The 26,792-nt window shown below is 37.0% G+C and overlaps 1 protein-coding gene across 2 annotated transcripts in view; it reads right to left on the bottom strand.

Annotated features, from left to right (window-relative positions):
* BIRC6 (baculoviral IAP repeat containing 6) overlaps nt 1–26,792 on the bottom strand; it is a 154,236-nt gene that overhangs the window by 126,852 nt on the left and 592 nt on the right. For both annotated transcript variants that reach the window (XM_030448725.1, XM_030448726.1), the window contains exons 2-10: nt 12,878–13,059; nt 9,918–10,055; nt 9,399–9,592; nt 7,366–7,477; nt 5,975–6,057; nt 4,602–4,824; nt 4,339–4,499; nt 3,364–3,422; nt 955–2,349 (exon numbers count right to left, since the gene is read on the bottom strand). In XM_030448725.1, the coding sequence (XP_030304585.1) occupies nt 955–2,349; nt 3,364–3,422; nt 4,339–4,499; nt 4,602–4,824; nt 5,975–6,057; nt 7,366–7,477; nt 9,399–9,592; nt 9,918–10,055; nt 12,878–13,059 (2,547 nt within the window). The remainder of the gene's footprint in view (nt 1–954; nt 2,350–3,363; nt 3,423–4,338; nt 4,500–4,601; nt 4,825–5,974; nt 6,058–7,365; nt 7,478–9,398; nt 9,593–9,917; nt 10,056–12,877; nt 13,060–26,792) is intronic.

Here is a 26,792-nt window from a genome sequence, read left to right as displayed (position 1 = left end):
TGATATACTAACATTTTTCAAAGGCCATTAACCTTTCAGAGTTTCATTTTAACTAGGGAAAACCATACGTTATTAAATAAAGCTAAAACAGTCTAATAGACATTTCTTCAAAAGCAGCTACCAAAAAAGAACAATCTAGTACTCATGAATGTTTCTACTGGGAATTTGCAAACTTCAATACTAATTTACACATTCCTCCTAAGAGCAGTTGTTAATACGACAAGACTATGAAATGAGGAAATGTGTCCATTTAAATTCTTCTAGTAACATTCAACACAATATCAGTCAGATTTCATCTAAACTGTGTGAACCATTCCACCAGCTCAGTCCCTCTGACAGGCTAAGCTTTTCCACCTGAGCTGCATTCAAATGCAAGAGAAGCAGATGGGACATGGGAGCACAGAGGAACTCAGCTGGATGACAGCCAGAGCTGCTCCCACTGCCCCAGTACAACACAAAGCAGCAGAGAGGTGTGTGGCAGTTTAAGGATATCTATGAAGTAGCAATTGCCTGGACTCCAGTTACATTCCACTCCTGCCTCCCCCCTTCCCTCAAAATGCCATATTCAGACTGAAAAAGATGTTGCATTTAAGGCATTGTCATTTCTACATTCTTTATATTGCAAATTACAGACATGGTACATATTCCTGAAACATCAATCTGCAGCACAGAAATAATTACACACAAGAATTACTTCTATTTGTTTTTGATTTAAGAAAATCTGTGTCTCTACAAAAACAAATTTACCAGTACCCTGGATATACCCACAAGATATTCCCATTATGAAGGTTAAAATCTATATTTAAAATGGAGGAATTAATTAGTTTGTCTCTCTAGAACACAAGTAAACGGTAGATGAATTAAGTGGAGCTCAACTTAGATTCTAACATTCTACAACATAATCCAAATACAATCAAAACAAGCATGAAAAAAAAACTTTTAAAAAAGTCTTACCTTTGGTACATGCACATAATCTGTCTGTGCCCGAACAGTATATCACAGAGACAAACATATCTGGTTCCTCAGTGCCCTCTTTTTTAGGTGGCTCCACTTTGGCCAGAATTTCAAAGTTTGAAAGATCTAGTATTTTTACATATCCACCCTGAGTAGTTATTACCAGGTGCCCAAGAGTAGAGATCTCAGATCTTCTCTCTCTCCCATTGCCATTTTTAGAAGTTAATTGTATTTCCTCTACAGGCTCCTCACAGTCATCCTCTCGATTATCCAATATATCTGGTGGGAGCAAAATCATTGAGGTAATTGTGTCTTGGGGGTCTTTGATATGCTGGATTTTTACTGGTTCCTCCTCTAAAGTAACTATTCTAGTGGCATAATTCATCTTATAAAGCACTAGGTATCCACCACTAACACTTCTCTGTTCAGGTTGAATTATTAAAGGAGTTGGTACATCTGCTGGTGACTCATGCTGGATTACATCAATACTTGTGCCATTCACTACAGCAAGACTTGATTCTAGTTCTGCCTTCCTTCTATTACATAGCGCCGAGTTTAATTTATTTAAATTATTCAAGGCCTCTACTTGATTTATTGCACTCAGAGATTCAACAGGACAAGTCCGCAGTCCTACTAACAAATGAACTCCATCTGCACAGGGAGTGATTGAATCTACACACAGGTTCTCCTCCTCTGCAAACTTTGGCAGACGCAGGCACTGAACCAAAGTCCCAGGCTTGGGGACCATAGAGCTCCACTTGTCCGAGTCCGGAGAAGTCAGGTTGGCTGCAGCATCTGCAAACTGCTGAATGTAAGTCACAGGGGGATCCTGTAACAGCAACTGCTCCTGACTGTCCAGCTCCATTTCAATGATCTGCGGAACCGTGAAGCCATCATCATGTATACTTTTACTCATAATATTGTTCATCTGTGAAAAGAGTTTTCCTGCTTTTTCATCAGACTCCTTTATGCTGTATAGCAGCAATACAGGTAAAGTCCTCCTTACCAGAGGGGAATTCAGTTCTGAATTAGTGCAGGATTCGTTGTCGGTTGATCCCTGTTCCGAGACACTCTCACCTCGAGTCCTACTTAAGCCATCCAGTGACCTCTGAGAGTTACTGCTAACAGGAGAGGTAGCAGGTGATTTGTATGTTAATAGACCTCCAGCTAACAAACAAGGAAAGGGAATGTTGTGTTGTTCTAGATGTTTTTCCTTCATCTTTTCACTTTTACAGTTGGCTAAACAAGGATTTGCCCCAAGTTCTTCTAGATCCTTAACCGTGTCCTCCAGAACATTTGCAACAATTTCCCACTGAAGTTTTTCAGGTTGCTGAAGAATGCTGAGAGCTGTTATATCCAGGCTGACTTCCATAGTTTCTTTTTGTGATGTATGCCCTTGAAAACAAAAATGTTTAACATATGTTCAAGTAAAAGGAATAATATCTGCATATATTATGGATTTATCATAATTAACAAAAAGTAAATTAAATTAACAACAAAAGTGAAAGTAAGGAGAACAGGACATGAGCCTTTGTCACCAGTCTCCCAGGAAACAGCATTATCTTTCTACCAATTATTCCGCTTAGGCTCGACCATCACACTGAAATCCAACTGATCTAATCAACTCAACTCATGTTCTGCCATATCCTGCTCCCCCTTTGCTCCTTAACAATCCAGTACCAAGAATTCTGCAGCTTCATTTTCCAATCTTAGTTGAAAACCATGTCATTACACTCTAAAACTTGATACTTCCCAAGATCTTTGTTAACATTTTTGCTGAAAAAAAAAAATCTATCAAGTCTATTTCCTTATTTCTATGCGCATGTTCTTTTTTCACCACTTCCTGATCCTCAAAGATGTTAAACTAGATTATAGAAAACAAGTAATCATTTCTCCCATCAAAATTGCTAATTCAAACTCTAAGAAACTTATACACCACCACCATGCATAGTATTGTTCTTTAATCAGGAACAGAAATAACTCTGAAAGTGCAAACCCACAGGGAAGCAATCAAGATACAGAAATTCTCTCTGGCAATTTCCTGAATTTAAAGAGTTTTGTACAGATACACTTTGTTTCTGGTTCCAAGTAAGCTCTCTTAATTTGGTTTGTGTGTTTTATTGACAGCAAGATAAGCAATGCTTGTTGTCAAATTAGACATTTATTAACCAAAGTAAAGTATTTCTTTTCTCCCATATGTAATCTCTCCACCACAGAGTGACTTAAATTTTGGCAATACTTTCAAGGTCAATCTTTTTTTCCTAATACAGTGAATATATTAATATTTTTCTTTTTTCTAAATCAGTGACTATAATCTCCTTTGCTTTTGACAGAGCCTGTTTTCATAGCCTGAGAAGAAAAATTTTCTTCCTCACCTCTAAACTATTACGTGGATCAGATAGAACCTACCTGTCACAGATTCTGATCTGGAATGCTCTTCACTGTCTGAATCCTCCAGCAGATCATCACTGAAAAAAATTAAATGAATGTACCAATGACACCATGTACAGTGTAGCTGCATTCCTATTTTTATTTAAATCAAAGAAGAAAAATCTGGCAAAAAATGCAGTGTGTATTATAATCTGGCATTTCTTTTAGTCAGTATTTTACATCCATTGATGCGTTGGTCTAATTAATAAAAGTTTTTTTTTTTTCCATCATCAAAGCAGTAGACCAGCTTCCCATTTGCCTCATTCTACTATTGTATTCCCAACAATTCAGAAAAATGGAATTGAAATAAAAGTCAGTTCTTAGGAATCTTTACAAGAAAAACAAAACCAACCAAAAAAAAGCTCCAAAACTTGATAACATGCTCTTTTAATTTCCTAAAATAGTTGCTGAAAAGTGATGCTACCAGACTGGTCTTCAGTTCTACCATGGCGATTCAGTAGCTGGTACAAAAAGAGTGTATGAACAGTGTGTTGCTTTTAAAAATATTAACAGATTAATAATTTAATAAAAGTGGATTCTGTTCAAGATACGTCTTCAAAAAAACTAGCATGTTCCAGAAGTCTGAGTAGCCTGTACTCTCAAAACTTGAAATGCATCATCCACAATTAAAATGAAAAGTTGTTCCAAAACTTATATTCCTGTCTACTTTTCCTCAACCTCTGGAACATCAACAAAGGGCACCAACAAGATCTAGTGTATCTCTCTTAGCAGAGTGTAAAAACTGAAATAACAGGAATAAAATGGACGTGGCTGCAAAGATAGGGGTTTAGATTATTTGGTTTTTAAGTACTGCATTGTGAACAGATTGTGAACAGTGATTAAAAAAATTATTTCCATGAAAAAAAATATGTTTCACAAAGCATGACTTAATTGAACAGCATTTACTACTTACACAGCAGCATTTCATATTTCTTATTTTGTAGGTTGGCCTACCTGTCTCCTTCTAATTTTGGTATATCTGAGCAGCTAGATGAATCTTCTAGCCATGCTAATGTTGGTCTCCTTGAGTCAACCCCTGAGCTCTGTTCTCCTGATAACATAAGTTGCTGCACAATAGCTGGATCATATGCATTGATCTCAAATTTTAAGTGGACCTGAGAAATAAAAATAAAAAAAACAGAAGATGTACTCAATTTAAATCAAAATATGCTTATTTGGTAATTAGTTAATAAAAACTGGTTGTCCATATTGTATACCTTCATAAGTTTGGAAACATCCCATATGCAGATCTTTCCTCGTTTTGTTGCAGCAGCTAGAAAATGAGGGCAACTTCCAGATCCAAAGCAGGCTATTCTGTCAGTGCCATCTGTGCAGGGAAATTGTGCTGGACTTGTTGCCAGTGTCACCGAAAGAGGTACATTCTGAGTGTGCTCACCCTTCACAAATGGGCAGTTTGGGGAATGTCTCTCATGTTCAGACCTTTTCATATTAAAAACAAACAGAACAAACATTGGTTTCCTACTGCAAAAAATATACACAGCACACACAAAGTCAGCCCTTGAACTGAAGCTGAAACTTAACTGTTTGAACTGTATTGCAACCATACAACAGAGTTTGGAAATTACTAATGCAAGTTTCCCTGCTGTTTCTCAATAGCAGACTGTATTAAAACCTCTGATCATTTAATGGATATTCATGTTCAAATGGAGGAATCTACACACCATGCTCTTAATATTACTAGTCCATTTTTAAAAAAAACTGTTCTACAGGCAGTAGACCATGATGTTCTCATGAAGAAAAGCGTGGACTGAATTATACAGAACATACATTGGAATTCCAATGTTATGAGATATTACTGTAAGTAACCTTAACATGAAGCAACATTCTGGTTTTAGTTCTACATTCATACTTAGGAAACTCAAATACATTGATCAAGAATCATGAAAAAAAACAACCTTCTAATCTCAATACATACTTAAGGCAGAGATGTGGCAAAGAGAAATCACAGTATTACAGAAAGTTTGGAAACTAAGAAAGCAAAGGAGGAGACAAGAACTCTGAAGATAATATTACAAAGGAAAGTTTCCAGCAACTCAGAGATCTGATCGTTCAAATAAGGATTATAAATTATCATATAATCATGACAAAAATTACATTGAAAATCCTTTTAAAATCAACATAAGGTCCCGCACTTCTGTCACTATGCACAATTTTTGCTGATTCAGCACATTAGTAATGGATATTGCCATTTCAGGCAACAGGCAAATACACACTGCATGGACACTGTAAAATAAGAACTAAAAAAAAAAGTCAATTACACAGACATTGAGTTTAGATGCCTGCAAAGCAAAGCAATGTTGGGTGCCATCTTTGCAATAGAACAACTTGAAATGAAACAGACAAACTAAACGAACAAATAAGACCAACTACAATTTATTGGGTATTTTGTTTATGCAGAAACTTTAATTCTATGTCTTTTCCATGGAATCTTTCTAGAAATCCATTCTTGTCAGTGATACTCCCTAAACTCATCAGAAATCCCACTGAAATCATGTTGATCTTTTTATTTCAAAGATTTCTAACCTCTCCAATACAAAATTAAGTCTACTCTAAAGATCATTAAACTTACCAAGGTTCATCTGTAGGCTCCCAACATACCAGACACACACTACAGGTAAAACACATGGCTCTGTCATCTCCTGATGAAGCAGGCTATGAAAATAAGAAGAAACACTAGAAATTTGTACAGTAATATACTACAAAACACTTGAACTAGGTGATCAAGTCCTCTCCCTTCTAGTGGCACAGCAAAGCTCCACATCAAATGTATAAAAAGCCACAAATTATATCCTATAAAGTTGCAGCATTTCACATTAAAAAAACCATACAAACACCACCACCAAAAAAACCAAAACAAGCCCCCCCAAAACCCAAAGGGGTATACCACATTAGTATAGAAAAGATTCAGAACCGAAACTGGTTAAAAACCACACAGGCAGAGAACAGAACTCAGCATTGATCTTAAAATACATTTTTTTCTTTTGAAAAATGTTCACAAGGTTCAAAAATTTTAGAACCTCAGTAGAATAGCTGTACATCTCCATGCCTTGAAAACCCAGGTTAAACAAAAATTTTTTATTATGCCTTCAATCTGGTGGAATATAAAGCATTCTACATCACTCCTTTGCAAAGAACAGTTGTTAACAGCTAAAGTAACAGAGAAAAAAGAACAGACATTTCCATTCACTAAAAATTTTGCATTCTCGCGGCCACATTTCAAATCATTGAGATATGCCTGGAAATACACAGATCCAATTCTAACATACAAATTCCCCACCTTTCTCCTTCTGAACAAGCTTAGAAAGTCCTCAAAAACTTAATCACTTGCATCTATCAGGCTTTGTAGCTGACATAATGAGGCAGACAGTATTGATGATATGCTGAGCCACTGCTATGTAAATCCATAGCATTAATGACTTTTTTAATAGTAGAAATAATTTCAAGGAATGAAAACCAGAAATAAACAAAAGTAGTGGAGTAAAACCAAAAGGTTACATTTATTTTCTAAACTTAATTATTTAGTAATGTCATCTACGACACCTGTTTGTTACAATACAGTTTAAGTCCCACTGGTATGATGAGAAAACTCCAATGTCAAGCTCAGTGCTTTTTTTGCTTTACGTAAAACATAAAAGAACATCTACTGAACAATCTAATGAGAGAGACTCTGCTACAACCAACTCCATCTTTATTATTTTCATTTAATTCAGATCAATTTGCTACTAAAGGTATTTATGTGCTGAAGTTCAGAACAGTATTTTCTGTGATCAAAAAAGAAGCAACCTCAGGACACAGAAAAAAACCTTAAACTCAGAAAAAGAAAGAGCTGAATGACAAACTTTTTCACTATGGCTTCTGCATCACTGAAAGAAACAATGAGATAAATAATCCCCCCCAGCAAGTTTTTTTCCTGCTCCCCAAACCTTCAAATATGGAACAAATGCCAAGAACAACTTTTACCTGGTGATAGAAGCCAGCTTGAGCCATAGGATCTGGCTGTGCCCACCTATAACCTACATGAGGCCATGAAGTGAATGTCTCCCGTCTGTTAGCTTCACTATACATCAAAGACCTAGGAAGGTGGAAAATTCTACATTAACCAAAATTGCCACTTAGAATTTAAAAAGTAAACTATGAGATATTTCATATGTTTTTTTAGCCATTAGAAATACCACAGAAAATTATCTATAATTTATACCTAAAATTATCATTACTAATCATTGAAAAGTTACTAAGTTCTCTCTCTTGGGTGCCTAAAGTACGTTGCCAACAAATATCCAAAAGCATTACAAAAACCTATAGACCTTAAAACAAACTTTAATAAAATAGGCTTCCATGTAGCCTATTTGATCAAACTGCAGAAAAGAATCAGATCTCTAAGGTTACTCTGTATTTAAGGAAGATGCAGAATCTAGCCCAACAGAAGTGCTACAGAGTTGCACTTAATAGGACAACTACAGAAAAAGATTTGGTTTAATAGCTGAACAGATATGAATATGCACCTTTAAAAATACTCTAAAGTGATATTTTAGGCTTAACTTCATACATGGCACAAATCCCCCAGCATTCATCACACACTACATACTATTATACTTAAAAATTATAAACTATTAGGTCACAAAATATCAAGTCCTCTGCAACTCAACATCTACAAGGAAAGAAGATGCTGTCTTTTCCACCTCCACTCCGTGTGTGTCCCTCATCTGAAATAGTACATAAGAAACAACTATCAGATTTTTCTTTGTTTATCCTCCATTATCACCCCAAGAACTAGTGCTGCTAGATGGAAAAGTGCATCACTTCGTTCCTGCCCCTCAGTTTCAAATTTTACTGTCTTATAGGACAGTTTCAGTATTTCCTACCAAGGAAGTAAACTATTCTTGGAACATGCAGAGAAGGGCTGTATTAACCTGAAATTACGTCATCTTGAGAGACAGATGCCAGAGCACTTAAATTGAAAATACAATATGGTGAGATACAGGTAGACATGGTGTCTTGAGGAAGGGAAGTAACGAATAAAGTAATTGAATAAAATCAATTTTAGTAAATTATTTGAGCTGTAAAAAATGACAGTATGTTTGCAAAACAACACTTATAAAAACTTTCAAGAAGAAATTCATTTATAGACTTAGAAGATTCATCAGTATTTTAACTGGTCTTGGCTTATGAAGGTTAAAATAATGGGTTACTCACTTGAGTACACATTATCACTTGGATCAGAAAGAAATGAAGCAATAGTTTGAGGTAAAGTTTCCTCTGACTTCAAACACATAAGAGGTGACTACAGAGTTTAGAAACAGCACATATGTATTCTGCAAAGGTAACAACTTCCTAAACTTTGAAAACACAAAACATGGGCATAACTCTCTCATATGAAGGAAAAGGAAATGATTTTGTGATGCAGCATAGTATCTATGCTTCCTCTTTGCTAGAAAAATGAGTGCTCCCTTTGCATTCAACAGAGGCATCCAAACACTCTTAAAGCTGTGCAGTTTCTGAATATCTTAACACTGCAGTCTTAGTAAAGTTTCAGTCTTAGTTTGAGTAAAGCCAGTAATTTAAGTAATTAGTCATACACGCATGACTTTTCAGAAAACCCCAAAATCCAACATGATGAAGAGTAAAGCCTAGGTGAACACATCACATTAGCATGTTCAAATACCACCTAGGGACCTATATTTAGGGCTGCAATAGTTACCTTTCTTAAAGTGTACATCAGTAGTAACAGAAAAGTTAATTAAATTTATCTGGCATTAAAAAAAGAACCCAAATAAAAGAGTCCTGTGGCACCCATAAAGGTTCCTCTAAGTTTAGTAGTATGGATGGTGCATTGTGCATTAAAAAACTAATTAGCAGTATGTGTAAGACCAAGAAAGTATAGAATAGGACTAGTTCCTTTGGCAAATACATTCAAATACATACAAATACTACCAAACAGCTTACATTGGTATAACAAAGGCATCAAATTGATCACTTATTTTGTCTTAATATACCTGTCCACAGATCGACCAGGTCCCACACCAAGTTCTGGTCGTGCGCTGGGCAAGAGGTAAGATAACCTATCCATCACAGAGGATGCTACAGGTAAGGCAGCAATATTTTGATTTATCTTCTTGAGTTCATTTACAATGGCACTGGCGACGGACTTCAAAACGTGATGAGGAAGGTGGAACGTAACCGTTGCCCACTAAATTAAGAAAGAAAGTGCCTAGTTTATATTCTTAAAATTTTAACATCTGAATAACAAATAGACCACAAAGGTGTCAAAGGCAAAAACAAATGCATATTTTGGCCTACTCTTGATTTCAAGAAATAACACAATAATGGACACACAAAACCAACATAAACATAATGCAAGTCAATTTCTTGCTCATTTGCCTTTTTTAGTGGGATTTATAAGCAAGAAACTAACTTATTTTGTTCCCTTAGCAAATTAAACTTCACACAGGGGAGCTAAGGAACACATAATACACATTGGGAATCCACGCTGGACAACAGAGACAAATTCTTACCTTTGCAACTTTATGATTTGCTGCTGTTTCATGTGAGGTATTTTTTAAACCATCCTTCAGTTGTGTAATGAATAAGTCATATCCCTCTGTGCTAGAAACATCTACTTTTTCTATGCAAGCAGATAGCAGCTGCTGAGCCTAAAATGCAGATGTACAGGAGAAGTTAGCATCCATGCTGAGTAACTACAGATAAGAAGTTTGTTTCATTACTCTGAGTAATGTAATTGGTCAAATACTTCTTGATCATATACCAGCATAATTCCCATGAAAGACCCAGAGTTGAGTAAGTAGTTTCCAATTTTACTATGTAGGCCAATCAATGGATAAACTTTTACTTCGGTGACAGTAACTACTACAAGTTCCCTCAAGGACAATATTACCAAATGTTAAACAAGTCAGTGAAACAACAGTTAGAACATACATTAAAGTTGAGCAAAAAGGAGACCCCTACTGCCTAATGCTTTCCCTTTTTCCCTGAAAAAAAATTCAGCTTAAGGACAAAAGTGAAATTAAGAACAATGTCTTGTCATTTTTCTGAGTAGCTTTGTATTCTTTAAATAATCAGAAAAACAACACTGCAACAAAATTAGAGATAAATTACTTACAATTGCAGCATAATGAAGATGGAAAATGAGGCAGAAAAAAATGGATAGTTTTGAATCTAGAAATTCTCAAGCCTCAGAAATAACATTATCTAGAAAAGAATACCACCAATATCCACTTATAGTTTTGGGGTTTTTTATTTCCATGTCTCATCTGCTTCTACGTTGTCCCTTTGTCTGATAACTTTTAGATTCACAGATATTTGAGATTTACAGGTATGCTTTATATGCAAAGCACTGAGTATTCTGTATCTTTTGTTGGTGGCCTAGCATCTGAAAAACATTATATGAAATCTTTCAAGCCACAAATACAGGGAAATATTCCCCAAAGGCAACATCCACCCAGTCCTTTGAAACTAGCCACAAACTGCTCCAGAATGGGCCAAATGGCCACTTGGCTATAACTGTGAGGAATTCAAGGGAAGCAAGACAGAAATGAAGCAAATCAGTCCCCTAACTAATGCTGTATCTCTTTCTCAGATTTCAATAAAAAGACAGTTACAATTCTTAGTGTTCTACAAGGAAGTAAAAACAGGCTGTATCATAACTTACTAATGCTGCTGATGAGCAATGCGTACTGAACTACCAGCAGATCAATCATACAAAAAGACACTTAAATTAAGTGCAAAATTTTGCAGACAAGTTCTGAAGACTAACAAAATATCAAGGTTCTTGCTTGGACAAAGGTTTGTGACATTCCTATGATGAAAGAGGTGGACTGATGTGTTTGTGTGATATTTGCTGATTGTCTCCTAAAATTTTCTGGGGTCTAGGTATCTCTACTTTCAAACTAACAGTAAGAGCTGAAGACTGTTAATGTTTTTCCTCCCACATCACTTACTTGGCTATGAACTCTCCAAATCTGTTCCTACTGAACTATATATAGTATTTTCTACAGGAAGTAATGCTATATTTTAACCTTGAAATAAGGGTCTGTAAACTCTTCAGAACCCAAGAATCACTTGGGTTCTAAACTTTCTAGAGTTTCTAAAGAAACTCTTTAGAACCCAAGAATCACAAATCTAGAACTAGTATTGGACCATGTGAGACTGCAAACCAGTAACAGCAAAACTTACGAAAGGAAATGCTGACCTATGTCAGTCTCTTTACACATACCAAGACTAGGGTTACCAAAAAGGGTGTAAAAATTAAACTCAGGAAACCCAGAAAGCTCTCTTCAGAGACCTCTATGGAACAACATTTTATAGCTATTACCCCTACTCAAGACAAGTAGTTGAAAACCCCTTATGTGACAGACATTCTTGGTTCATAATTCAGTCCAATTCATGGTAATTCAATACTATTATTCAATACTTCAAGAGCACAAAAGTATTTTAAATGAATGCTTAGGATAAGTTCTTGTTGGTGATACATCGTTCAATGTAAGTTTATTTACCACAGAGATGTATGGGAAGAGCTTGTTTATAGAGTGGTTTAAAGATTTGGAATTTGGATCTAGTTTTGGTTTTTTTGACTGTAAGCACAATTCTAAGTAATTGGTTGCAGATGCTTGATGCTTTTCCCAAACAAAGAATTAATCTCAGTTGTAATTAAAATTGCTGTAGAGATTTAGTACCCCAGTTCATTACTTTATGACTTCTAAAAAGGTGAAAGCTTCTTTCCTTATCACCAATATCTTAGAATAGAAGCTATCTTGTATTAAGCGACATTTGAAAATAAGAATGTACATGCTACCTCACCTAATAAATGCTGTGCTAGCTGAAGGTAAACCAATACAACAAAATCCTTATACTCTAAGCAAAAATGTATACATTATATTCTCTTAAAGTTATACTAAATGCTTGGCTATAGTCCCAAACCAGAAGGAATGATGTTAACAGCTGCAGCAGTCCAAACATAAAGGGAAGCCTCAAAAAGTGTCAGCAAGGAAAAGTGGCCAACCAACCCAGCTAGAAAAGTTAGATTCCAGCATTAATTCTTCACATGTAGCAACACCACAGTAGCCAATTTTAATTGGTTTGGGTTTTGTTTGTTTTTATTTCTCCTCATGAAAGCCTATAACAAAAAAATTCAAGGATGTCTAGAAGCCCAGACTGACTTCTAAAAGTGCTTGTAGATTCCATACATAAGTACTGGCAAAGTTCTGCAAATGAGTCCTCATTTCTAGTCACCATAAAGTCTGTCCATCTGAAATAACATGCTTTTGATCAAGCAAACTCTTAGTTTTTTAAGATACAGGTAACTGCAAAAAGCTACTGCCCTGTGACAGCTAATAACTAAGAAGCTTTTTCATTTCATGCTGTTTATATCACATTAGATACTTGGGGTCAAACATCTGGTTTCAGTATTTTCAACAGAGTTGTTTACATACTTTTTTTTTTTCTCTCCACCTCTTACCTCTGTAACCGGCAATTCAAGCTGAACCACGTCATCTTGTTTTGAAACAGGTGTTTGCAAGGCTGTGTCTAACAGTAAGATGCCATTGAGATCTTTCCTACATCCTACTGCATAATCATCGACAAAGATCACTTTATCCACAGCAGAAATATACTGACATTTCACCCGTCCACCTGGTTTAGCTAAAAAGTGAAAGACAAAAAGCAAGATCTGATTAGAAAACAGCTTTTATAAAAGTTCTCTAGTACTTGTTCCAGAAAGTCATCCAACACTTCAGCAAAATCTTTACTTCTTGAGATGATAAAAAGCTAGCATTTAGGTAGTACAGCTTTCAAACATTTATATTTCCTACGTTAAAAAACCAAACTAAATCCATACATCACATCAACAACTACATTTTATGCCTACAATGGACACCATCATTCAACTCTTGCTCCTATCAGAAGACCTGGTGTTCTCACACCTAATGTAAATGCCTGATGTACTTGATGCTAGCAAAGAATCAATAGTAACAATTGTACAGATCAGCATGAAAATTATGGCAAAATTGCTCAACTAACACTAAGCCACCTCATCAAGCAAAATCACACTCAAACTTCTAAAAATTAAGTACAATATATAACATGTGCCTCTGCCACATGTGCTCCTTGAAACACCAGGATAGCTCACCTCTGCTCATGTGGAATCAGTAACTGGTTAGAGTAGTTTGGTGGGGGTGGAGAAAGAAGGTCAGCAGATTAATAAGGAAAGGCTGTGGCAATGGATATTATACCCAGAAATGTTTAATGTTACTCGACATTATTACATGTCTAAGGCCGGATGGATTGTAAACTAAATCCATGTAATATCCTACCTGTGTGGAAGGCAAATTGTTCCATTTCACAGAAGGTGTGAGGTGCTGCTACAGAAGTGGACTGTGTGCCTGTTACAAGTATATTGACATAATCTCAAGGGCAAGGGTGAAATCACTGGATCATCAACACAGAACATAGTCTTCTTGTTGCACAGGAACAGGAGTTTCATTAAGGTTTTGCATTATCAAGTCCCTCTTCTCTTTCCTCAGACACTGGATACTGTTTTTATTATGAATAATTAAAAATTACCATTTAGGTAGCTAGCTAGCATACAGATTAAGCATCCAGGTAAAGACAGCTACATAATTCTGTTGCCTTCACACTATGATGCCGTTAAACAGATATTAAAACCTCTCCAAATATAGGGCACATCAACCTCACCACAATGCATTTGTAGTATCTTCTCTTTAAAACTCCAGTCAAGAATAGTTATCAGTTGGCCTTTTCACAAAAATTTTAGAAAGGATGACTCATACACTCTGCAAATATAGGCCATACGCCTCTGCATGCACAAGTGTACTGCAACTGTAATTACTGATGTAACAGTCAGAAACCAGACTTCAAGAGCCCTGGAACCACTGGATAGCTGTGAAGTTATCAGTCCTAGCTCAACAGAAAAGGGACCTCTGATTGGCAAATCTTGCAGTTTCAATCTGTATTTTTGCCAATACACTGGAGTTCCACAAACAAGATGCAGGCAAGAAAGTAAATAATTCTACAGAAAATAATAGTTTTGACAACAATTCAAACACAAGTTTTAATGTCTTTAAAGGTATTAGTTTCAATAATGTGGTGGAAACTACTATGTAACTGAAAGGTATCTGATGCCCTAAACTGGGGACCTCAGTAGATTCACCTGCTGTTTGAAGTCTATTCAGTGTGATCCAAGCTATGGACCACTGCAGGACACTTTCTTCAACCCATCACTTCTCTCCTCCTTCCCAAAAGCAGCTCACCTTTTCTGTCAGTGCCAACGCCAAGAATACTTTCTCTTGTACTTTCCTTATTTCCCATCAAGAACAGGAGTACGCTCATGCCCTAGGACTAGGAGTTCAGCAGCCTAAAAAAGCCCTAACCTTTGTGGTTTTCCAGGCTAAAAAACTCCTATTTCTTCATTTCTGTAGTGCAGTTAGTGAAATCTCATGTCTAAACCACCAGACAGCTAACTAATATCCTCTACATAACCAGTCCAAATTTCTAGAAGCTGATGAAGATTACTGATGAGGTGAATAACATCCCTCATCAACTTATCTTTTCTCCATTAAGAAACAAAGCAGAAAGTTTTTACTACGGCACAAGAAAAGCAATGCCTAAAAGCTGTGATTCTCACCATTAATATTTTGGTTGATTACACTGACAGAAAGACTTTGGGCAAACTACCTCTAGAAAGTTATTTACAGTTACTGATTATATTTTACTTGAAGACCATAAAACCAAAACAAACTCCCTTTGCCTATGTTAATGGAGGTTCAAGGAAATGATTCTATCAGTATTTAGTGTTTCTAAATTTCACCTGGGGAAACATTCTGCAACTGGCTGGTTTACCCTTTAAAAAGTCTCTGAAGTGTTGACAAGCTATTTTGCAAACTTAGGAGTTTAATTTTTGAAGTTCAGAAACACATCTGAAGATGTCTCTACTACTAGTCACAAACTATATCACAGTTCCCATATGGCTGGCCATATCACTAAAACAGTAGGTTGAGAACAAGGTAACTAAAGAATTTGTAAGTTACCACTATAGGAAAAGACACCATCATAGAAGAGATGCCTAGAAAATTTTAAACTTCCTCAATGCATTGGCAGAAGGGTCCTTTCTAACTCAGGATCAACATTTTACAATGTGCCACAGGACTCTGACCAATATTCTCTGGCAAACCTACTGGTGGCACTACAACATTATCTCCAGTCTGTCCACCCTGGCTAAGTTTACTAGCACTAAGTAGTGATCTGCCTTTTCACAAATCAGAGTTCAAAAGTTGCACATGAACTGACTAAATGACTTAAGCCATGTTATTCCCATCTTAGCCCTTATTTCTTCAGCCATAAGTCATCCTGGATGGTGGAAGGCAAAACAATTATTCTGAATTTTTAACAATTTTGCTTTTCAGTCTTGGCACAAGTGGATTACAGCTTTTCCCAATATCTCTGGCTTATCTGTCTAGGATTCAAAACCAAAGCAGCTCAGAAAACAGCCATTTATGGCTTTTGTCAGTTCCTGTAAGGAAACCTGGCAGGCTGCTAGCATGTTAGAAATGCGAGCCCAACAGCATACTACATTATGGTGTGTCATTTATAACAACCATAGAAGTAGCAACCTGAAAACTTGAAACAAAAGTAAACAAACATCAGATTGCAGAAATGAAGAACTTGAGAAAAAGAACATTCCACACCCGCCTTCTTTGTTTCAAACAATACACAACAGAGATCAGCTATTTCCTGCGATCAAAATCTGACTTACAAAAAAATCTTACAGAAAATAAACTTGTTTTGAGAATATGCAACAGTCTAAGCAGCAGGTATTGCGATCTCTGGTCTGCAGGCATTAAGATGAACCAAACTAACTAGAGAACTAGACTTGTGTTTCAAGAAGTAGAAAATGGAAAGGCTTGTCACCATTTTGCTGGCTATTGACAGCTTTAGTCTCAAAGCTTTAGAGCTCAATAAAAAGTGCCTGTCATCTGAATACACATAACTACAATCATGAAGAGATGTAGGTTTAAATGTTCATAGTAACACCTTTGATTTATTTTCCAATGTTGAAAAAATAGCAGTTACCTTGAAACCTGCCAACAGGAAATGGCACTAAAACATATAACAAAGTCATTCCTTCACAAGAAGCTTTCAGTGCCCAGCAGGTAAAAAAACTACAGTAAACTAACACAGTCATCTGCAGCTATAAAGTGAAACGTGGTAAACACATACATCATAACACTAATTCCATCATGCAAAGACCAATCAAACATTTACAGGAACATCTTCAATTTTCATATATGACTGCAACTAAGTCTTCAGATCAAGAGCTAAAGTAAGATTTTCTGATAAACAGAAATCCCATTAGTTCTGCAAAACACACACATTACTTGCCCGATACTAATTTTTGCACTTCCAATTTACACTACAATATCCAAACACTGTATCAGTACTCATTTCAAAACACTGCCATGGAAAGCTAAATGGATAAAGTTCCAGCAGATCAAAAGGGGTATCCTATTAAGTTAGTAAAATTAAATTTCATCATCAAGCTATTTAAAGGCAAAAACCCCCAAACTTTCGAGAGAATGAAACGGTAGAATTACAGAAATCCTTAAAAATCATTGTTAAGAATTAAAAATAGAATTTTATTTTTCTCCTTCAAGTTTAGGAGATACTATCACTCATGATAATATGTTGTGTGAAATTCTCCCTCTAGAAGCCAGGTTAACAGACAGCAAACAATCCTTTCCATTAGAGACAGAAATGCTTCTTGACAGAACATTGGTCAGCTACGTCTCACACATTTTTCACAATTATCTGGGATTAAAAAGAACCACAGGCATGAGTTGTCATAGTTTGTTGTGAAGCAGGTGCCATTGCTATTGCTAAAACTTCACATAATCATAAAGCCAATTTTAAAATCCAGCCTTCTGTTAGCAAATACATTTCGTTATATGCTACCTAAGTAACTCAAGTTTGCCAAGGCAAGCATATCAGAACACTTGGTGTTTGAGGAAGTTCTACAGTACAAAAACAAACAAAAAAACCAAACAAAACCCCCCAAAAAAATACCCTGTCTTGAAGTATAACTTGCTTTGTTAATTTGCTATATTTGCAAGAAACTATTATTATGTAAATCACAATTATAGATCAGTTGCAAATAGTAACACACCAAAGAGGACAAAAAGCAAGACTGCAAGTCTGGTTTAAAAAGGACAAAGTTGTCTCTAAATTGTTTTACATCAGTGGCTCCCAAAGGAAATGACAATGTTATTACAAACATCTGGGAACACAGTAAGAGAAGATGGCTGTCTAAGGCATGGCCAAACCAGGCCACTACTGCTCATCATTACTGAGTTTATCATTTACAGAGTCCCTCTTGTTCTTCCTCTTCTGCTTACCTACATTTTCAGCAGAAATTTCAGCAGTGCAGTCTTATCTTCCAGGTCCAGACCCAACCCCCTACTTGCTCTAAGTACAACCCCAGAAAAGCACACTGCTGCCACCATGAAATCACTCCACAGGTCCCTCCTTTCTCTGAGCAAAAGCATTCTCAGACTTGAGGAAAGGATGGAAAGCAATATATGGGATGGAAACAAGTTCAAGTTGCTATTTGAAGTATGAGGTAGATGGGCTTAAAACAGCTACACACAAGAAACATTTTCTCTTTTAGATTTCACTATATGCACACACCTGCATCTGCAGCATCACCTAGAAGAGCAACCCAAAACGAATCAATAAAGGAAAAACACATTCAGAGCAGAAACAGGAAAAAAACCTAAAAACATTTTCCAAACAGCAAAAATGCTTCAGGAGGGAGAAATTCTCAGCTTAGTATCACAAAGTGCCTTCAAACTACCTTATTTGCCCAAACTGAATTTAGTTAATCAAGAACAAAATGCGATCTACAGTTTATCTTTTCCTTCAGCAGCAAACAGGACTGTTTCAGTGTCAGTTTAATTATATGATAACTGGTTTTAATAATCCTTCATAGAGTAGAGCAGGAAGACATTATCTGGGCCAAAGCATTGGAGACTGCCACATGAATATTAAGTAGATGTGTTTGATCAAGCAACTACTAACAGACACCAACATTAACACTTAAAAGGCTTCACAGCATAAACAAAACCCCACTGGGATCAAGGCAGTTTATATCTCACTGGCATTGCAGGCACAGGATCCCCTTCCACTCTACAGAATTAAACTGAGACTGAATCAGCAGGAAGACACTGGTGAGCTCTTTGTGCTCACTCTTCATTCTTGTTTCAGACCTCCATGTATCAAACACTACTATGGTCTTGCATGCCATGCACAATGCAATTGCTCACAGAAAATTATAACATTATCCTCAATAAAAAATTACAAAAGATTTCACAAGGTATCCTACAGTCTTTCCCACAAAGTCAAGTAAATTTTGAAAAGTTAAGTCCCTGCAATTCTCCTGTAAAGCCGTCACTGAAAACAGTGTCTTCTTCAAAATTCTTCTCAAAGCAAAAAACTATGTTTAAAAACATCCAGGAAAGAGGTCTTTCACAAACTGCAGACAGACGCAGCATCCACCCAGAACTAGAGACAATCAAGGAATACTTCACAGCTCACTAACATGAAGTTCCTGTTCTTCAAGAGTAATTCCCATTGTAGCATTTCACAACAAAGAACCTTTGTCAGATAAAATTTTACTACCAGTTCCTCTTTCTGTCCCTCAAGTGGCTAAAGCATCTGCAGTCAACCATTATACATCCTGCAGTCTCTAACAGGAGAAAACACCTCCAGTTACGCCACTTTTAAAACTCCAACACTGTCTGGCAGAAAATTTCCACTCCCCCAAGCCCTAAGGTTGTAAGAAGAGTCCAAGATGGAAGAAGCAGCAAGTTCACAAAAGCAGATGATTGTGCTACAAGGCAAGTGAAAAACTGGGCAGACTATCATACACAGAATTAGCATCTAATGATTCAACACCTACTTGGCAGCCAGTTAAGAGTGGCATTCAGTAAAGTTTCAAAAGGTTTACTATCTTCATCAATGGCCCAGATGCTAGGACAGACTGCACCTTTAGGAAGACTGTGGATGACGCTAAATGGGAGGCAACCCAAGGCAACAGAGGCATTAAATGGCAGGCCTGACATTTAAAATTATCTCAAAAAGCAAGTGAATTGGCTTAACACAAATCTCCTGAAGTTCAATGAAGACAAATACAAGGTTATACACCTTGTGTGGAATATAATCCCATACATCAACAGAAACTGGGGATCAACTGTGTAGATGGCAAACCTGTAGGAAGAATCTGGGGATCTTGATGGACAAGGCTGAATAAGAGGCAGCAATGCATCACTGTAGTGACAAACTGTTACCACACAGGGAATTGAAGGGGCAGCAGATTAAGGGAAAAGATTCGTCTCCTCTGGTCAGCAACTTTGAGACCACATCCAGAATACCATGTCCAACTTCTGTCCTACATTTGAGATAGCAGCACCTAGGAATGCCAGAGTCCCATGAAGGTGTACTAAGACAGGCAAAGGAGTAGAGCATACAATACAGGAATAATGACTAAGATAAAAGAAAGGTGAAGAAAAAAGGTCTTAGGAGGAAATCTAACAGCAGTCTTCCATTAATGCAGCAGTTCAGCAGCTATGTTAGACTGTTGAGTTACTATTTTCCCCTTTTTGACATTACTTTTAAGGAAATACAACACCTAACATGGAAATAACCATACTGCATAATAAGAAAATGCGTATAACCTCACATTTCTCCAAGACAGTGATCTAAACCAAGTCATTAGTGAAGAATTTAAGAAAGGGTACGTACTCAACGGTATGCTCCTGTAACAGTCCCTGATAATTTGTGATCTTTGATAGGTTGTTCTTCCATCAGTTTGCCCAATGCTGTTGTAAAACCACAAACAATTAGCACCCATGTTCTGTAGCCAGCAGCTACATATTTTACTATTTCTCACAGTTACTTCTTTTGATACCCTCAGCTGTTGTACTAGAAGAGACAATCAACTTCCAAATTGTATTTTCAGCTTCAACGCTATCTCACAAACATAAACCATCCCATCCCCTAAGCTTATAGTTCTCTTAAAACTCTTCTTTTGTGATGAAAATATCAAAATTGCATGCATACATGCATTGAAATAGACTTCTATTCTCAGCTCAGTTCTTGAGAACTTCTCTACTAATTGCTTATATGATAACTAATGAGTGCTTAGCTGGTATTTCATATTTCTAGCACAACCCCAAGATCTCAACTCCACCAAATTCTTGTAATTCAAATTAAATTCATTCCCACATTCTCCTAATTACTCCTTCTACATAGAAGAGATAAAACAGACCAGACAAGACCCATTCATGCTTAAGTCATAGTAAAAAGTGAAACTATTCTTTGGGATGCTCTTTCAAATTCTTTTGAGAAGTTGGCAAACTTGAGGAATCGTATACATTTAAGACACTTATTTGCAGCACAGGAATATTTATATATTTAACATGAGGAGTATATATATTTGATTTAGTTCTGTCACTAAAAAGACATATTAAGAGAAGCTAACCTAAGGCCAGTAAGATTGGTCTTGTCAGGCTCCTGCTGTAACAGGAAGCAAGTTCCTCCAAAAGTTCAGAGTAAGAACTTTTCTTTTCTCTGTAATGAGTGAAGAGGTAACCTACAATAATTTGTTGAAAAATCCTAATCTTGTTAATTCTGTTCTCCCAAAATACAGAAAACTGAACAGAAAAAAATCTGCTATCAAGTCTATTGAACAGAACTATAGGTCTTCACCTACATCACAACATGAATGCAGTAGGATCCTGCAGAACACAATCTATCACAATATTTCTCCACAATAACCACAGTGCCTTCTTGCTCTCCAATAAAACACTCCCTGTCTTCTCAGTCTTCACTGCCATCTGCCCAGCTTTCTATTTCCTTAATCTTTTTTAACCCTTTCCCCATTTTCATCCAGCCACTCCATCATAATTCTGGAAAAACTGAGGGCAATAGCTGTTCTTTCCTGCAGCATCCACTCAGTGATAAGAACTCATCTGGTGACCACAAGCAGTCACTGCAATTAAGAGAACATTAACTATTTAAAGGACAGCTTTCTAATTGCAGAGAGCAATACTGTGGCATCACTTAAGAACCATCACAGAAGTGAACTGATCCACATGTAAATTTTTTAGTTAAAAATAACAAAACGGTGAGCAGTTACTAATCCCAGAGGAACACACAATAAGCTATCTCATAACATGATCTATGTCAGATTGATTGGTTGACTCAATCAAAAGTTGACCAAGAGTTCACATGGTTGTAAACCTTATCTCCATCTCCAGGACAGCCTAAGAAGCATTTCTGAAGGATGTCATGCTCTTCTGGGAGAATTAAAGAAGCCTCGTAACAGCAAGAACGGTCAGTTTTATTTCCTGATTAGAAGGTGACTTGGAAAGAAAACCTAAAATAATTGATCAACATCATATGAAAAAACCAGTATGTGACATGATCAGGAGCTGAAATGAAGGGTTTGTATTAAAAGCTGTCTTGGTGAAAGCTGGACCACAATCAGTAATGAGTTTGAAAAACAGTATTTTCCCCAGGACTCTTTGTATCAATGAGAAATACCTTAACCACCTGTGGGATTGAAAAGGGCGTGAAGTCAAAGTTCAAATCCATTATAGACAGCACAGTGTTTCCTCTGAGTCAGTAGAAGGGCTTGAAGATACATCTTCCATCAGGAGACCTTTTTCAAAGCCCATTTGCAGAGAGCTAAGAAATTTGTGATTATTTGACATTAAAGCATTCTGCAACCTTTACCAATGCAGTGCTAATATAGCCAGGAATCCATAAATCCAGATATTAATAATCTGTCAACAACATAAAAACATTGTGCTATCCTGTCTGATAACATAACATGCCTGCATTACTGTCTGTTGGTACTTCTGGACCCCTGCAATAAACATAGTAATGCAAACACCCCTTTAAAGGCATGTGAAAGGATCCCTATTTTTAATTTATTTTAGCTCTGCAGAAGATCACCCAGATGTGCTTCCACAGGGCCTGGAAATATCAGTTATCAACATCTAAGATAAGATGCGTGGCAAGTAAGGAGGGGTATCTGACATGCTCTGATTAAGTCAGCAGATAAATGGAGAACACAGTGGTCTAGAATCATTATCAATATAAAACACAGAACTCAAATCTAACAATTCTCCTATTCTGCTTTTCTAAGTGCTTAAGGCTCTCCACGAATGACCTTAGGATAACAATCCACTGGAATGATCTTTTTGAGAAGCTTTTACCCAGACTACCATTGTCACATATATGTCAAGTATATTCAAATGTAAGGTGGGCTGTATCAAATCACTATGTATTTCACAATACTCTCCACACAATGTGAAAATAAAGCAGAAAATTCTGTATTAACAGCAGCAGCCTTCATCAATATATTTTTGTCTCATAATTGAACAGATAAATATAAGAGCCAAGGTGAAGAATCTTGCCTCAGTTTTGACGAATGAAGAAGAAAACTTGAGTAGTATTGCCACTGACAGCTTGAAACAGGTGAAACTGCTGATGTTTTCAAATGAGATGGCAGAGTATCACAACAGTTTCTTCCTAAAGATTATAAGTGTACACTTCCTTTGTGACTTCCAAGCTGCAAAAGAGAATGTTTTCTTCTTGTTTTACCTCCTACATCACATGGGAAGGAATAAAAAAGAAATAGAACTGGATATCCCTTGATGGATTTCCAAGGCCAAATGATTCAAAGTGATCCAGATGAAGACAAACAGGACTTCCCAAAAGGGAATGCAGACAGGTAGTTAACAGTGATAAACTTGCTGCCACAAGTGAGCCTCCTGGGCTGGGACCCATTTTCTTCTTAATTCTTCTATTGGAGAAAATGCAATTTAGGGCCTCAGGTAACAATACAAAGATTCTGTTTCCTCTACAGGAAAAGGTACATACATACAATGAATAAATTCTTCCCTCTATAGATTCAGAAGTCTGTATTTTGATTACTGCTATGGACTCTATAGTAATTTAGAAGGCTTTAGCTATGAAACACTGTGCATTCTAGTGAACAAGACTCTGAAGCTACTGCTACATCAGATTAATCTAGAAACACCTACAGTAACATTCAAGATGGTCACTGCCCATCTGACAGCACACTTCAGTTTTATTGTGTTACTGGTCAAATTTCTCTGGGAATTATGGCACTCTCCCAGTTCAAATTCTATTAATTTACCTGTAAATGGAAGGAACTGATAAATCAATCACCAGCAAAGCTAAGAGAGTCACTCAAGATAACTCTTTAAGTTTGCTTTGATTCTACATGGGGTTTTTTGCATGGTTGATTTTTGTTTTGTTTTATGGGGCAGAGAAAAAGGTTCATACTTAGTGTTGAATTTGGAGACTGATCATTCATGCTCTTTGGCTACCAGTATTCAACTTGAAACTGTAAGTGCACATATTGAAACACCCAAAAGAGAAAATAAAGTACCTGACAGACTTACATGACAGACTCAAAACTAGTCCTGACTGGCCACCACTAGCAAACATAGAGAAAAGTGTAATATCCAGAAGTCACAAGAATTCTCACTGCATTTCCAGCCCAGCTCTCTGAAATGCACGCATCAGCCTTGGCAGAATATAAAAGGACACCCTGTGACCTGAAAACACAAGGATTAATGTTAAAGGATCCCCTGATTCTCCCCTTACGAATGGTACTCTGATTCACCACCACGCTCTAGGCTGCTTCAAATGATCACCTGGCCCTCTTGAAAAGGTCTACAGTGCCCACACAGGAAACTGATGAAAGTGTGTGATCATCTTTAAAGCAGTAAATCTGACTAAGGTTCAGTGTGGTATAATAATCATAATGCTCACTGGATTCGTACAGTTTGGGCTCAGAAGAACAATCCCTGGATCCTCTTTAGACCAATGATGTTCTAGTCTAATGGTTGGACCTGATCTATAACTGAGCTGCCTTTGACTGTGAATCTTTTGTCTTGCTCTTTTACAGACCAAAGAGTACATTTACTTTCTAACCAAAGCAGCTTTCACTTCTCTACCCAATTCAATATTCCACAGGTTCAATCTTTCCACTGAGAATGGGCTCAAAGCTAAAGTACTGCTGCAGTGAACTGCAACTGCAAATAAAATCAACACTGAGGCCTGGTGGTGTTTCCTTTTCCCCCTCCCCTCCCTTAATGGGGGTTCCTTTTTCTTGCTCTGATTTCTGCTATGTTTTGCCTTTCCTTGGTTAATAAGCAGCTGCATTTCTATCCAATATAAATCTTTTGGCAGGGCAAAAGACCTGCAGCCCCAATTACCAAGGAGGACAAGCAGTCTCCCAGGAGAAGGAGTTTTGATTCCTGGGGAATCTATTTTTAGTTACAGCACCACAAGTCCCTGAAGCAACAATATCCTTTGACCTGTCATTTATGGCAGGGGAGGGAGCAGGGACAGAGTTGGTCTACAGGTCTCAGTGTCCAACTAGTACTACCCTATATGAAAAAAATCTCATGCTGTACAGAATGGGCAGACATCAGGGAACAGCTGAATTCCCCGTTTCATCATCTTCTCAAAGAAGGGCTGAAGAGGAACAGGAACAACCATGAACACGGTCACTAGCAGCCCAAACAGGTACTAACTGCCAAGGTGAAACAGATTACTAACAGGCACACCAGTCTGAATCTTTAAGGATATTCGTTGAAAGTCATTAAATTAAGGTCATAATTTTTTTTTCCAGTACCACAATCATCAGCCATGATACTCAGATAAAACTTGGGTACACTGCAAGCAATTCAGGTTTTCATGCGAGAAGCAGAATCCACATTCTACTGTCATGCTGTCACATAGAGGGCCGACAGTAAAGGAAGTATATCTGATTGAATATATGCTACAGAAACAAAGCAATAAGTTATTTTAAAATAGCTACTACTTAGGGGAAAATTGCCATTAACATTTTGAATACTAAAATCAAATCCCTTGTAAGGATTCCATCACAGAAAGTATAAAACAACAGCTTTACAGTTCAACTCTTTATCTGTTACTGAGAATTAAACATCTACACAGATAACCAGTCACAAACTATCTCCTTGATTTATGCCCTCTTCTCCCACAGCTTAAAAGCAATCTCAAATTCTGGCAATAGTTTGAAGAAGTGTAAGAAATAAAGCTACTAATAAAATAAAAGTGCATTAGGATAAAGCATGGTAGAAGAGTGGCAATTACAGAAGCAGAGTGATCTGAATTCTGAACAAAGTGGGAAACACCACACAAGAGCCTTATTTTCAGTATAAGCGATCAACAACAAAAGGAGCTGACAGCTTAGTAATTCCACACAGAAATTTTTGTCATTGCCCCAAACACTTAACCTTTACTTTACCATGTACTGACTTCAGCTTCCGAAAGGAAATCACTGATTTTTGTCCCTCTATCCAGTCTGACATTATAATAGAACTGCTGGTTTTCAAGGTGAAATTACACCCAGACTGTGGTATCTCCACACAACTCTTGACATTACTGTACCATGTTCAGGTGGAAAACATCAGCTTTTCACTAAAAATAAAATAAAATAAAGCTAAAAGCTAAATCTTACTAGCCACACACAACTGTAGTGAGAACCTGAACATGGAAAAACACAACTAGTAACTTGCTATGCCAAGGGCTGGTCTCACAACATACCAAAATAACATACCTTCCCATCACACCAATATTCTGACAAGTACCACAGTTTAAGTGCCATTAACGAACCAGAAACAAAAGCTGATAGCTGGCATATGGCTCATTTTCTGCAGTGCTAGTCTGTTAATAGTGTGAAAACACTAATGGGCAACAAAGAAAGTAGCTTCATAGTTACAGAAATGTTACAGCTTAAACTTTACAAAGTCCAAGTACCTCAGTACCTCCTTAACATAATAGCAGAGATAAAGTTACAAGCACCAGATACAGTCAGGATACAACAACAGCCTGAAGAACTATGGAAATATATATGAAAATGTACTATCAAATAACTCCATGAAGGATTCTGACCTTAATTAATTCTGAGCTGTAAGACAAAAGACACTTTTAAGAAGCAAGCTCTCCTAAAGTAAGCAGGTTAAGACTCAATAAATAAATTACTACAGTAAGAACCAGAACTCTGCCTATCCTGCATAACATGCTTCTTCCCCTCTTTGCAAGGTTCAACGTTATGTCATTCACAAGCACCCTTGAAAAACTAAAATAAAACCCACAGCACCATACATCACAGCCTTCCATCCCCATGTAATCTTTTAACAACCACGCCAATACATATTTCAGCAGAGAAACGCCTTGGTGCTGCCTACACGAGTATCTCTGCCCCGAAGAGCTGGAACTGTTCAGGCCTGAAAAAC

Source organism: Calypte anna, chromosome 3 (genome assembly GCF_003957555.1).
Source record: "Calypte anna isolate BGI_N300 chromosome 3, bCalAnn1_v1.p, whole genome shotgun sequence".
In the NCBI taxonomy this organism is placed as follows: domain Eukaryota; kingdom Metazoa; phylum Chordata; class Aves; order Apodiformes; family Trochilidae; genus Calypte; species Calypte anna.
The sequence above is the reverse complement of the archived record's forward strand: the minus strand, read 5'-3'. Positions and strand labels throughout refer to the sequence as shown.